Source organism: Lepus europaeus, chromosome 9 (assembly GCF_033115175.1).
Source record: "Lepus europaeus isolate LE1 chromosome 9, mLepTim1.pri, whole genome shotgun sequence".
NCBI classification, from domain to species: domain Eukaryota; kingdom Metazoa; phylum Chordata; class Mammalia; order Lagomorpha; family Leporidae; genus Lepus; species Lepus europaeus.
In genome coordinates this window covers 25,511,391-25,524,287 of record NC_084835.1, presented here as the reverse complement: position 1 = coordinate 25,524,287, position 12,897 = coordinate 25,511,391, and the positions used below count along the sequence as shown (strand labels likewise).

The 12,897-nt window shown below is 42.1% G+C and overlaps 1 protein-coding gene across 1 annotated transcript in view; it reads left to right on the top strand.

The window, feature by feature from the left end:
* The window catches only part of DCAF1 (DDB1 and CUL4 associated factor 1), an 84,661-nt gene that overhangs the window by 37,971 nt on the left and 33,793 nt on the right, over nucleotides 1–12,897 (top strand). The window contains exons 6-11 of the mRNA XM_062200990.1: nucleotides 878–1,015; nucleotides 4,512–5,024; nucleotides 5,327–5,428; nucleotides 7,835–7,993; nucleotides 11,377–11,556; nucleotides 12,020–12,229. Of these exons, the coding sequence (XP_062056974.1) occupies nucleotides 878–1,015; nucleotides 4,512–5,024; nucleotides 5,327–5,428; nucleotides 7,835–7,993; nucleotides 11,377–11,556; nucleotides 12,020–12,229 (1,302 nt within the window). The remainder of the gene's footprint in view (nucleotides 1–877; nucleotides 1,016–4,511; nucleotides 5,025–5,326; nucleotides 5,429–7,834; nucleotides 7,994–11,376; nucleotides 11,557–12,019; nucleotides 12,230–12,897) is intronic.

Here is a 12,897-nt window from a genome sequence, read left to right as displayed (position 1 = left end):
GTTTGATTCTCAGCTGTGGCTCTTGAGTCCAGCTTCCTGCTAATGCTGACCCTGGGGGCAGTGATGATGGTTCAAGTAATTGAGTTCCTGCCACCAACGTGGAACACCTTTATTGAGTTTCTGGACTCCTGGCTTTAGCCACCCTGGCCTTTGTGGGCATTTAGGGTGTGGATCAGTAAATTGTGGGAGCTCAGTTTCTCTTTCTCTGTGTCAAATAAAACAAGTAAAAAAAAACAAGTTGGAGAAAAAAATACATATAATGCCACACAATTTACACAGTTAAAAGTATATAAAACTTTAAGAATTTAACAAAATTGTTAGAATTTAGTAGTAATTAACTCCTTGGGAGAAGGAAGAAGTGTGGTATAGGGGGAGGCACATGAGAGGTTTGTATTCCTTAAGCTGGGTGGTCAACATAGTTTATTTTCATTCTCTGTGGACCATGCATGTTTGTTTGTATTGTATTTTATAATAAGAGCTAATGAAAAAGTTTGGGATATATGCAGTTAAATATTTCTTTGATGGAGGACTTCTCAGCATAAGTATTTTACTTATGTATTGTAAACTTAAAGGATACTTTTAGTTGCTCCCTCATTCATCATGGAACCTTTTGGGAGTTGATGTCTAAAATATTCTGGGGAATAGTTGATTGTTAACTTGAGTTTTATTGACTAATTTGAATTCTGTTGCACAGATGCAAATATTTTATTTAAATAAGTCACATATTGTTGACTCTTAATGGCATTTTTTACTCTTAGAAACAGCATTAAAATTATTTATTAACATTTTTTTCCCGCAAGATTGAAATTTTTGTTTATGTCTTTAATTATGAAAATGAGCTTTTCCAGAATTGTACTATTAATTTCCTTTACTATAGGAAGGAATTGTTGAGAATCTTTTCAAATGGGCCCGAGAGGCTGATCAGCCATTGAGGACATATTCTACTGGACTGTTAGGAGGTGCTATGGAAAATCAAGACATTGCTGCCAACTACAGGGATGAAAATTCACAATTGGTAAGGACCATCTTAGAACGAATTTTTCTATAATATGAGAGTGTATGCATGAGTTCTTTCTTGCTACTTGAATCTGAAGTTGTAGATTCTACCTAGTACTCGAATATAACTTATAGCTTCTGTATTTCAAGATTACTTGCTATAAGAGTTTTTTTTTTTATTTTTTTATTTTTTTGACAGGCAGAGTGGATAGTGAGAGAGAGATAGAGAGAAAAGTCTTCCTTTTTGCCATTGGTTCACCCTCCAATGGCCGCTGCAGCCGGCGCATCGCGCTGATACAAAGCCAGGAGCCAGGTGCTTCTCCTGGTCTCCCCATGTGGGTGCAGGGCCCAAGGACTTGGGCCATCCTCCACTGCCTTCCCAGGCCACAGCAGAGAGCTGGCCTGGAAGAGGGGCAACCGGGATAGAATCTGGCGCCCCAACCAGGACTAGAACCCGGTATGATGGCGCTGCAAGGCGGAGGATTAGCCTGTTGAGCCATGGCGCTGGCCGCTATTTTTTATCTTTTCAAGGATTTTTTTAATTTTTAAGATTTACTTATTTATTTGAAAGGCAGGGGTAAGGGGGAAGAGAGAGAGACAGACAGACAGACAAAGATAGATACCTTTCCACTCCTCAAATGGCTACAACTGCCAGGTCTGGGCAGAGCTGAAGCCAGGATCCAGGAACTTTATCTGGGTCTCCGATATCAGGGCCAGGGACCTACGTTCTTGTGCCATCTTTGACTGCCTTTCCAGGCACATTAGCAGGAAGCTGGGTTGTAAGTAGACCAGCTGGGGCTCAAAATAGGTGCTCCAATATGGGGTGGTCGCATTGCAGGTGGCGGCTTTACCTGTTGCTCCATAATGTTGGCTGAAGGATCATGACATTTTATATCAAATGAAGAATATTATCCTCTTCAGCATTTGTGCAATAAATTTTTTAATAAACAAGAGCACTTAAAAATTCCTGGAAAGTGGAATTAAAAGATACTTGGTGTGGAGCCTAGCAGTTAAGAATCCAGCATTCCATATTGGAGTACCTGGGTTTGATGCATGGCTCTGGCTCCTGACTCTAGCTTACTGCTAACATAAACCTTGGGAGACACTGATAATGGTTCAAGTAATTAAGTTTCTGCCATCCATGTGGGAGAACTGTATTGAGTTCCTGGCTTCAACCCTGGCCCAGTCCCAGCCATTGTGGACTTTTGGTTAGTGAACCAATGAATGGGAGTGCTCCACTCTCTATCTCTGTCAGATGGGCCCCAGAGGCTGATCAGCCACTGAGGACATATTCTTCTGGACTGTTAGGAGGTGCTCTTGAATAAATATTTTCAAAAAGAGAGAAATTTTTCTCAGTTTAAAAAAAAACCTAGGGCCTGGTGCTGTGGCACAGTGGGTTAAAGCCCCAGTCTGCAGCGCCAGCATCCCCTATGGGCGCTGGTTCAAGTCCCGGTTGATACTCTTCTGATCCAGCTCTCTGCTATGACCTGGGAAAGCATTAGAAGATGGCCCAAGTCTTTGACCCCTTCACGTGCGTGGGAGACTTGGAGGAGGCTCCTGGCTCCTGGCTTTTTGGATTAGCTCAGCTCTGGCTGTTGTGATCATTTGGGGAGTGAACCAGTGAAATAGAAGACCTCTCTCTCTGGCTCTACCTCTTTCTATAACTCTGTCTTTCAAATAAGTAAAATCTTAAAAAACAAAACAAACAAAAAAAACAAATAAAAAAACTTAAACCCATGCATAGTTTTTCTATAATATGTTTTCCATGAACTTTTTGAAGATGACATGTATATATGATTTCAAAATATTTTACAAATAAACTTAGCTCTTTTAAAAGATTTATTTATATATTTGAAAGGCAGAGTTACAAACAGGCAGAGACAGAGAAAGAGGTCTTCCATCTGCTGGTTTACTTCCCAGATGGCTGCAGTGTCCGGAGCTGTGCCGATCCAAAACCAGGACCAGGAGCTTCTTCCAGATCTCCCACACGAGTGCAGGGGCCCAAGGACTTGGGCTGTCTTGTACTGCTTTCCCAGGAAGCAGAGAGCTGGATCAGAAGTGGAGCAGCCGGGACTTCAGCCGGTGCTCATAAGGGATGTCAGCACTGCAGGTGGCAGCTTACCCACTACGCCATGGCACCGGCCCCTAAACTTACCTTACAAATGTTTGAAATACTCTCTCACAGCAAAGTTGAATTTTGCAGTGAACAGTTGTTTATATACTAGCTAAATTGATTGTGAGCATTTTACTAAACTTGACTATATAACCTTCTGCTTGCCTTTCTGTTCATTTTCCATTCTAATTTTTTTTTAAGATTTTTTAAAAATTTATTTGAAAGAGTTGCAGAGAGAGGTAGAGACAGAGAGAGAGAGGTCTTCACCCACTGGTTCACTCCCCAGATGGCTGCAACGGCCGGAGCTGTGCTGACCTGAAGCCAGGAGCCAGGAGCCTCCTCTGGGTCTCCCATGCAGGACTTGGGCCATCTTCTACTGCTTTCCCAGGCCATAGCAGAGAGCTGGATCGGAAGAGGAACAGCCAGGACTAGAACTGGCGCCCATATAGGATGCCGATGCTTCAGGCCAGGGCTTTAACCTGCTTTGCCACAATGCCAGCCCCTCTAATTTGTTCTTAAACTAGTTCAAAAATTGAAGACATGCCTCTCTTTTTACAACTAAGCATGATACCAGCTTTTAGGGTTGACCCAAAAAGTAATTACTTAAGAGAGAAAAAAAGTGAACCTGAAAAATAGATTTTGTAATTATGTACATTTTAGATGACAATATTAAACAGAATACAACGTACAGTAGCTGAAAGTTTGGGAAACCCTCATGTTCGATTTTCAAAGAAACTTTTTAAAAAGCATGACTGTATCTAGTTTCTGCCTCCTCAGATGTGATGGTGCAGCCCTACTTGACCCAAAGAGATCATTTGTGATAGGTGGATTTATGAATGATGTGTTTTGCATATAAATCTTCGAGTTCAGTTTTTTTTTTTTTTTTTTTAATTTGACAGGTAGAGTTAGACAGAGAGAAAGGTCTTCCTTCCATTGGTTCACTCCCCAAATGGCCGCTATGGCCAGCGCTGTGCCAGTCTGAAGCCAGGAGCCAGGTGCTTCTTCCTGGTCTCCCATGCGGGTGCAGGAGCCCAAGCACTTGGGCCATCCTCCGCTGCCCTCCCGGGCCACAGCAGAGAGCCGGACTAGAAAAGGAGCAACTGGGACTAGAACCCGGCGCCCACATGGGATGCCGGCGCTGCAGGCGGAGGATTAACCAAGTGAGCCACAGCACTGGCCCTGATTTAGGTTTTCTGCAAGATTTTATGGGAGCAGAACTTTGAGGCTGCTGTTTATTTCATCAAATTATATAACTCAAGTCAGTATATTTATCAAATCTAATACTAGACACTGGACTAATGCATGAGTATCTACTTCTCCTTAAGTGGAAATAAGAATTATTATTGAGTCACTTATGTGAAGATACTTGAGAAATAACTCTTTATTCTGTATCTGCTGATAGGTGGCTATAGTGCTTCGAAGGTTGAGGGAGCTACAGCTTCAGGAGGTGGCTTTGCGGCTAGAAAGCAAACGTCCCAGCCCACGGAAGCTCTCTTCTGAGCCCCTTCTGCCTCTGGATGAGGAAGCTGTGGATATGGACTATGGTGACATGACGGGAGATGCAGTGGATGGAGAACAAGAGGAAGCTTCTGGAGACGTCGAGATCTCCTTTCATCTTGATTCAAGCCACAAGACCAGTAGCAGAGTGAATTCAGTAACCAAACCTGAGGAAGGAGGACTGAAGAAAAACAAGTCAGCAAAACAGGGTGACAGAGAGAGCTTTAGGAAAGCCAAGCAGAAGTTGGGGTTCTCCTCTTCAGATCCAGATCGCGTGTTTGTTGAGCTGTCTAATAGCAGCTGGTCAGAAATGTCCCCCTGGGTGATTGGCACCAATTACACCCTTTATCCTATGACTCCTGCTATTGAGCAGCGCCTCATTCTTCAGTATTTGACCCCTCTAGGAGAGTATCAGGAGGTAAGCTAATTGGGAACAGTGCTGTTCTCACTTCAGGACTACTTTATTTCTAGTATATTTTATACATTAATATGTTCTTACTCTACACAGAAAAGTCTCTGCTTCAAACTGGTAAAGTATTTTGCAGATCACTTCTGCTAAGATCTGTTTGACCAAAATGGGCTTATATGTTGTTCTTCATAAGGTAGAAGGGGAGAAGGGGTGAGATGTTTCATTTCTTTAATCCTCCTTTGTCATAAGGGAATAGGAAATAAGTAAAAATCAAGTCAAAATTTGAGGCTTGGTTTTGGTTTTCATTTCAGTTACTTCCCATATTCATGCAACTTGGATCACGAGAGTTGATGATGTTCTATATTGACCTGAAACAGACTAATGATGTCCTGCTTACGTTTGAGGCCCTCAAGGTAAAGTTCTTAAAATTTTCATTCATTGAATATTTTATTGACAGAGAAGCACTTAAGTGTTTTGGAATATAGCATCCCTGGTTTTTATTGCTGAGGGCATTTCTGTTGCTAGATGTGTCAGAATAGAGCAGATTCTCATTTAGATAGAAGTGATGAGGCTTATTGAGTGTCTGCATGGGAATTTAGGGGTCAACCCTAGAGGGTTGAATGTTGAGGTACAAAGGAAGTCTAGACCTAGGAGTGGCTTCCATTATTGCTGAATAGAAATGGAAAATTACATATACATAGAGCATACAACACTTCTTCTAAATTTTTAACTATATGTGTATTGTACAATGTTAGAGTATCCAGAGAAAACAATATAAACCAGGAAATTAATAAAGAAATAGGGGCACCCAAACTCAGGAAGGGCAAATGATTTTGTAGGTTGCAAAGGGGCTAAACGTGGGAAGACAGCTAAATCTAGCTTATCAACAGAGAATTGAGAGAAATAAGCTGATAAATAATATTGTGACTCTCAGATAGTTCTGCCCAACAGGTAGCTATTGAACAAGGCACTATTGAAATGTGAGTCATTAATATTGCTCCTTAAGATATATAACACGAACAACAGTCCAAAAGAAAATAATGGTGTCATAACATACATTGACAGTATCATTTACAATACATGCTTTCTTACAAAGTATTGATTTGGGATGCTGGTGTTGCAAGTGGTAGCTTCACCCATTGTGTCTCAGTGCCTGCTCCTAACTTGGTAAACGTTATTGAGTGCCTTTTATAGGCCAAGTACTGTGTTCAAATTTTAGAGATGCAAAGAGGCTGAGGAAGGAAGGAAGGAAGGGAAAGAGGGAAGGAGGGAAGTAGCAAGCAAGCAAGGAAATCTTTACAAACCTTTATGGTTTGGTTAAGGCAGACATGTAAGCCTGTAATTTCTTTTCAGTGTTACCCGTGTTATGATAAAAGAAGGGAGTGGTCTTCTCTTCCTGAGACATGATAGTTTGCAGAGAAGACTTCATAGGAGAGATAATGCTCTCACTGGATCTTTTAAGGTTTCTTTATTTGGAAAGTAGAGTGTGAGAGAGAAAGAGAGCTATTTCTATCTGCTGGTTCACTCCCCAAATGGCTGCAACAGCCAGGGTTGGGCCAGGCCAACCCTGGGAGCCAAGAATTTCTTCCAAGTCTCCCATGTAGGTGCGGGGGCCCAAGCACTCAGGCCATCCTCCACTGCTTTCAAAGTGTATCAGCAGAAAGCTGGATTGGAAGTGGAGGAGTTGGGATTCAAACTGGTGCCTAGAGGGGATGTGGACACTGCAGGCAGAGGCTTAACTTATGCCACAGTGCCAACCCCGGTACAGTAGCTTCTAAGCCATATGTGACTTTGAAGTACCTGAAATGTAGCTAGTGCATTTGAACTTTTTATTTAATTTTAATTACTGTTAGTGAAATTAGTCACATGTGTTGACTACTGCACTGAACAGTACAGTTCTAGAATTTATTGAAATGCAATAGAAATGAGGAAATATGTCTTTGATACCCCAGAAATCTTAAATTTGAAGGAGGTCAGGCATAATTGGTTTAGCTGCTTCTTGGGGAAGGACTAGGTCAAAGAGTAAAAGGCTATGTTAGACCAAAAAAATACGAGGGAAGGGACATGAATTGTGTATGAGGATTAGCCAGAGTATGGGTTTAGAGAGAAATTCTAAAGAGGGTATTTACCTGCTGTTTTTGCCATTGAAGTTGGAGAGATCTGTATGGTTATCAAACCATGTGATTGCAAATCTTTGTTGTTTGTCCTTGGAAGACACCTTGGCATGGGACACAGGAAGAATGGCTCTAGCTCTCCTGGGGGCCTGTCCTCATTGGCCTGGGTTCAGAGTCATTTTGTGTTATACATTAAAATGGTGCAGGAGATTAGGTCCACCCAAAGAAACTAATGGGAATTAAATGGGAAGTTAGCAAAACATAGAAAACTTTTAAAGATATATTTAAAATGCATTGATTAGTTTTTAAAGTTTACTAGTTTTGAGAAATTTGCTCAAGATTGTTCTTTGGAAATATATTGAGAATCAATTTAAAAGAAGGCAAATTTTGAGGTTTCATTAACTGACCCAAAGCTAGAACATAGAGCTGATTATAATAGAGAGGGTTAGCAGCAGTTCATTTGGGGAAGCTATGTACTAATAAAATCACAACAGTGTTTTTCATTTCTTGTTTTTTACCTTCTTTGCAACTGTTGGAATCTTAATTGTTAGATGCTTTTTGTCTAACCAATATTGGCTTTGTTCTTTTGTAAGGAGGTAGTTGTCTACTTAGAGAACTCTTGCATTTAGCAGCTTAATATTGTGTCAAGAGGTAAGTTTTTTTTTTCTGGATTGTTTGGTGGTAACTTGTGTCCTTATTGTTCAGCACTTAGCATCTCTCCTGCTCCATAACAAATTTGCCACAGAATTTGTTGCTCATGGTGGAGTACAGAAATTGCTGGAAATTCCTCGACCGTCTATGGCTGCAACTGGTGTATCCATGTGCTTGTATTACTTGTCTTACAACCAGGATGCCATGGAAAGAGTAAGTCCAGTCCAGCTGGAAGTATGGGAATGGGACTGGGTGGAAAATAGTCTCTCTCCCTTTTTTTTTTTTTTAAAGATGTATTTATTTATTTGAAACACAGAGTTACAGAGAGGCTGAGGCAGAGAGAGAGAGAGATAAATAGATCTTCCATATGCTGGTTCACTCCCCAGGTGGCTGCAACAGCGGGAGCTGTGCGGATCTGGAGCCAGGAGCTTATTCTGGGTTTCCCATCTGGATGCAGGTGCCCAAGGACTTGGGTCACCTTCTGCTGCTTTCCCAGGCCATAGCAGAGAGCTGGATTGGAAGTGGAGCAGCCAGAACTCAAACTGGTGCCCATGTGGAGTGCCAGCACTGAAGGTGGTGGCTTTACCTGCTAAACCACAGCACCGGCCCGAGAATAGTCTCTTTAAAAGAAGTACATTCACAAAGGCATTTGGTACCTTGGTTAAGTCACCACTTGGGATACCTGTATTGCACATTGGAGTGACTGGTTTGAGTCTTGGATACTCTGCTTTCATTCATAGTCAGGGTTACAGAGAGATTTTCCATCTGCTGGTTCACTTCCCAAAAGGCCACAATGGCTGGGGCTGAGCCAGGCAGAAGCCAGGATCCAGAAGCTTCATTCAGGTCTCCCGTGTGGGTGGCAAAGGCCAAGCACTTGGACCATCTCTGCTGCTTTTACAGGCTCATTAGCAGGGAGCTGGATTGTAAGCATCATAGCTGGGACTCAAATCAGCGTTTATATGGGAGATGCTGGTGTTGTAGGTGGCAGCCTGATTCCCTGGACCAAAGTTCCACCCCAGTTCTGCTTTCAGTGCAGCTTCCTGCTAATGCACACCTCTGGAGGCAGCAGATTATGGCTCCAGTACTTGAAGATCTCTCTCCATCTGTTTCTTTGTTTCTGTCTCTCTGCCTTTCAAATTTAACACCTTTTTTTAAATTTTTTGCCAGGCAGATTTAGAAAGAGAGTTATAGACAGAGAGACAGAGAGAAAGGTCTTCCTCCCATTGGTCCACTCCTCAAATGGACACTATGGCCGGTGCTGCGCCAATCCGAAGCCAGGAGCAGGGTGCTTCCTCCCAGTCTCCCCTGCGGGTGCAGGGCCCAAGCACTTGGGCCATCCTCCGCTGCCCTCCCGGGCCAGAGTAGAGAGCTGGACTGGAAGAGGAGCAACCGGGACTAGAACCCGGCACCCATATAGGATGCCGGCGCCACAGGCAGAGGATTAATCAAGTAAGCCACGGCGCCGGCCTCTGCCTTTTAAATTTAAAAGAAAAGAACACGTTTATGGAATGAATGTTTGGCTTAGCTGATAAGTTGCAGGTTAGAATACCTTTATTCCACATTAGAGTGCCTGAGTTTGGAGTCTTGGCTCCCTATCCAGCTTCCTGCTAGTGTAGAACCTGGGAGGCAGCAGGTGGCAGCTTAAGTAATTGAGTTTCTGCCACCCACATGAGAGACCTGGATTGAGTCCCCTGTGTCTTGGCTCCTGGCCAGACCCAACTCCGACCCCAGCCGTTGTGGACATTTAGGAGTGAACCAATGGAATGAGAGTTCTTTGTCTCGCAAACTAAAAAACAAGGTGAATCCACAGAACAACTTTTGGATAAGAAGAAAAGTATAGTTGAAGAAGTAAGTTCTAATGAAAGAAGCAAGGTACATGAATGATTTTCACAAAGCATTCTAAATACAAAAATTTTATATAGACAGTGGTCTAGTTTTTTTCTGATTCTATGGAAAAATACAGGATGGATTGGAGTCTAAGGACTTTATTTAGTTTTTGGCAGTTCTCAGGCATTAAGATTAGTCTACAGCTACTTTTCAGATGTCATTCAGTGGAGTTAATATTTTATATCTTTGAATCAATCTATTGTAAAAGCAATAGACTGCCTTGTATGTATTAACAGTCTGTGATATAATAAAATCTTCCGAACTGTTCTCAGGGTTGAAGTGATTCCCCATTTGGTTCTGCTGTTTTTCCAGTTAAGATCCTTTTTATATGTAGTGAGGGTTTTTTTGTTTTTTTTTAAGATTTATTTTACTTATTTGAAAGAGTTACAGAGAGGTAGAGAGAGAGAGAGATCCATCCATCCATCCATCCTCCATCCGCTGGTTCACTTCCCAAATGTCTGCAGCAGCCAGAGCTGAGCCTGTTTGAAGCCAGGAACCAGGAGCTTCCAAGGCACACGAGCAGGGAGCTGCATTGGAAGTGGAGCAGCTGGTACTTGAACTGGCACCCATATGGGATGCTGGCACTGCAGGCTGGGGCTTTAATCTGCTGTGTCACAGCGCCAGCCCCATGTAGTGAGTTTTTTAAAGAATGTAATTGGATTATACATTTGAAAAATGATGGTCCCTTGAGCATCACTAGGGAACTGTTTTCATTTCTATGCCTGGAACATTTTCCTGATATTTTTCTGGTGAAGAGTGAAGCTGGTAGTTTCTTCCTTTTTTTTTTTTTAAGCTTTATTTATTTGAAAGGCAGAATGATGCAGGGAGAGAAAGATAGTTTGCATTTCCTATCAGCTAGTTAATTCCCTAAATGTTCTCAATAGCTAGGCTGGGTCCCACTGAAGCCAGGAGCCAGGAGCTCCATCAGACTCTACCTTGTGGGTGTCAGGAACTCAAGTACTCGAGCCATCCAGTGCTTCCCAGGTGCGTTAGCAGGAAGCCAGATTGGAGGAAGTGTAGTAGTTAGGCCTGGAATCAAGCATTTTGATGTGTGATGCAGGCATTCTCAGGGGTGGCTTAACCTGGTGTTCACAGTGCTTGCCCTGGCAATTTCTTCTTGAATTACACTTTCTTTATTAGTAAGATATCCAATTTTTATTTTAATTTTTTTCTTTTCTTGAGTTCAGCATTATACAGTGATAGGTAGCCTTCTGAAAATAGGAAATCTGTATGTGTACTCGTACATAAAAAATTAATTATGGCTAAGATACAGAAAAAAGTACTAGGCAGACCTGAGGAGTGCTTTACAGCTCATTGGCTAATGCACAGTAAACATCAGAGTGTGCGAGTGAAAGAGTTAATTCTAAACTTGCAGACTTTGTATCAGTAGACCCAGCCACTTTCATGACTTTGAGGGACGTCTCTCATGTTAAATGGGAATCCAGTACCTTTGTGACACAATCACCAAGAGCATTAAATGATTGAAATACCTGTTGACAGCTCAGTAAGTACAGTTTGAATTTATTTAGATAGTTTTCAGATTTGGAATGGATTATGTTCTAAAATTATAACTTAACCTTCAAGAATGACTTGACTAGGAATGATCCTTTTAGTCTGCAGAGATAACTATATGGTGAGTTTTTGTCCTTTTCCTAAGGCTTCTTTGTCCAAAATGTTTAAAATATTATTTTATTTCACTCTTTTTGCAGGTTTGCATGCATCCACACAACGTTCTATCTGATGTGGTAAACTATACCCTGTGGTTAATGGAGTGTTCTCATGCCTCAGGATGCTGCCATGCTACCATGTTTTTCTCAATTTGTTTCTCATTTCGAGCTGTCTTGGAGCTCTTTGACCGCTATGATGGTCTTCGTCGGCTGGTGAACTTGGTGAGGTTCTTTCAGTGGCTTCTTTGCACTTGTGAGTAGGAGCATTGCTCGTCTTGGCTGCCCTTTAGCAGCACTTGTTTGGAGAGAGGAAGCTTTTGATTGGAGGAGTTTTGCTGTTACTCTTTGTGTAAAGTCTTTCTTTCCTCCCTGTATTCACAAGTTTTGCTTCCTCTTCAATGGTTGGAGGACTCTGGCCATTGGACTTGCCTTGGTTATAGCTGTATGAGGAATTGCTCTGGATAATTTTAACTTTTCTAAAAGTCACAGGTTTATACCTGTATGTCTTTCAACATAATTAAAAGCTCTGTCACTTTTTGAAATGGGTTTACTGTTTTGCTTTCATATGGCTGTAAACATAAAAATACTTCGTCAGTCCTGTTGAGCATGAAAACTTACCACTTTTTTAAAATTTTATTTTCCCCTCCTACTGGTTCCTCCTAATTTTTTTTCTGTTTGTTAATAGATCAGTACTTTGGAGATTCTAAATTTGGAAGATCAAGGTGCACTTTTGAGTGATGATGAAATATTTGCTAGCCGCCAAACTGGGAAACATACCTGCATGGCCTTGCGCAAGTACTTTGAAGCTCACCTGGCCATTAAATTGGAACAAGTGAAGCAGTCACTTCAGAGGACTGAGGGTGGCATTCTTGTTCACCCTCAACCCCCATACAAGGTGAGAAGATGTAGTCTTTTTTAAAAATTTTTATTCTACTTATTTATTTGACAGGCAGAGTTAGTGAGAGAGAAATAGAGAAAGGTGTTCCTTTTCCGTTGGTTCACCACTCAAATGGCTGCTGCGGCCGGCACTGCGCTAATCTGCAGCCAGGAGCCAGGTGCTTCTTCCTGGTCTCCCACGCGGGTGCAGGGCCTAAGCACTTGGGTCATCCTCCACTGCCTTCCTGGGCCACAACAGAGAGCTGGACTGGAAGAAGGGCAACCGGGACAGAATCCGGCGCCCCGACCGGGACTAGACTTGGGGTGCCGGCGCCACAGGCGGAGGGTTAGCCAAGTGAGCTGCAGCGCCGGCTGAGATGTAGTCTTAAAAGGAAAAGTTCTTTAATACTCCAATCCATGTTGCATTTTGGGCCTAAAACTTGCAGTCAGTTCTGTGGAGTCTCTTTGAGATGCACATTGTTGGGTTGTACTTGCCCTGTCTGGAAACATAAAAATTGAAAGTGGACACAATAGACGAACTTCAAAGACTTTGTTTGCTTCCAGTTTTAAGTTGCTACTTCTTTGGGATTCTAGAACCAAAAGGTGAACTGAAGTATGCATATGATGTTTTCTTTTAAGATAAGTACTAAATATCCTGCATTTTGCTGTGCAGAATTTCTTTTCTGA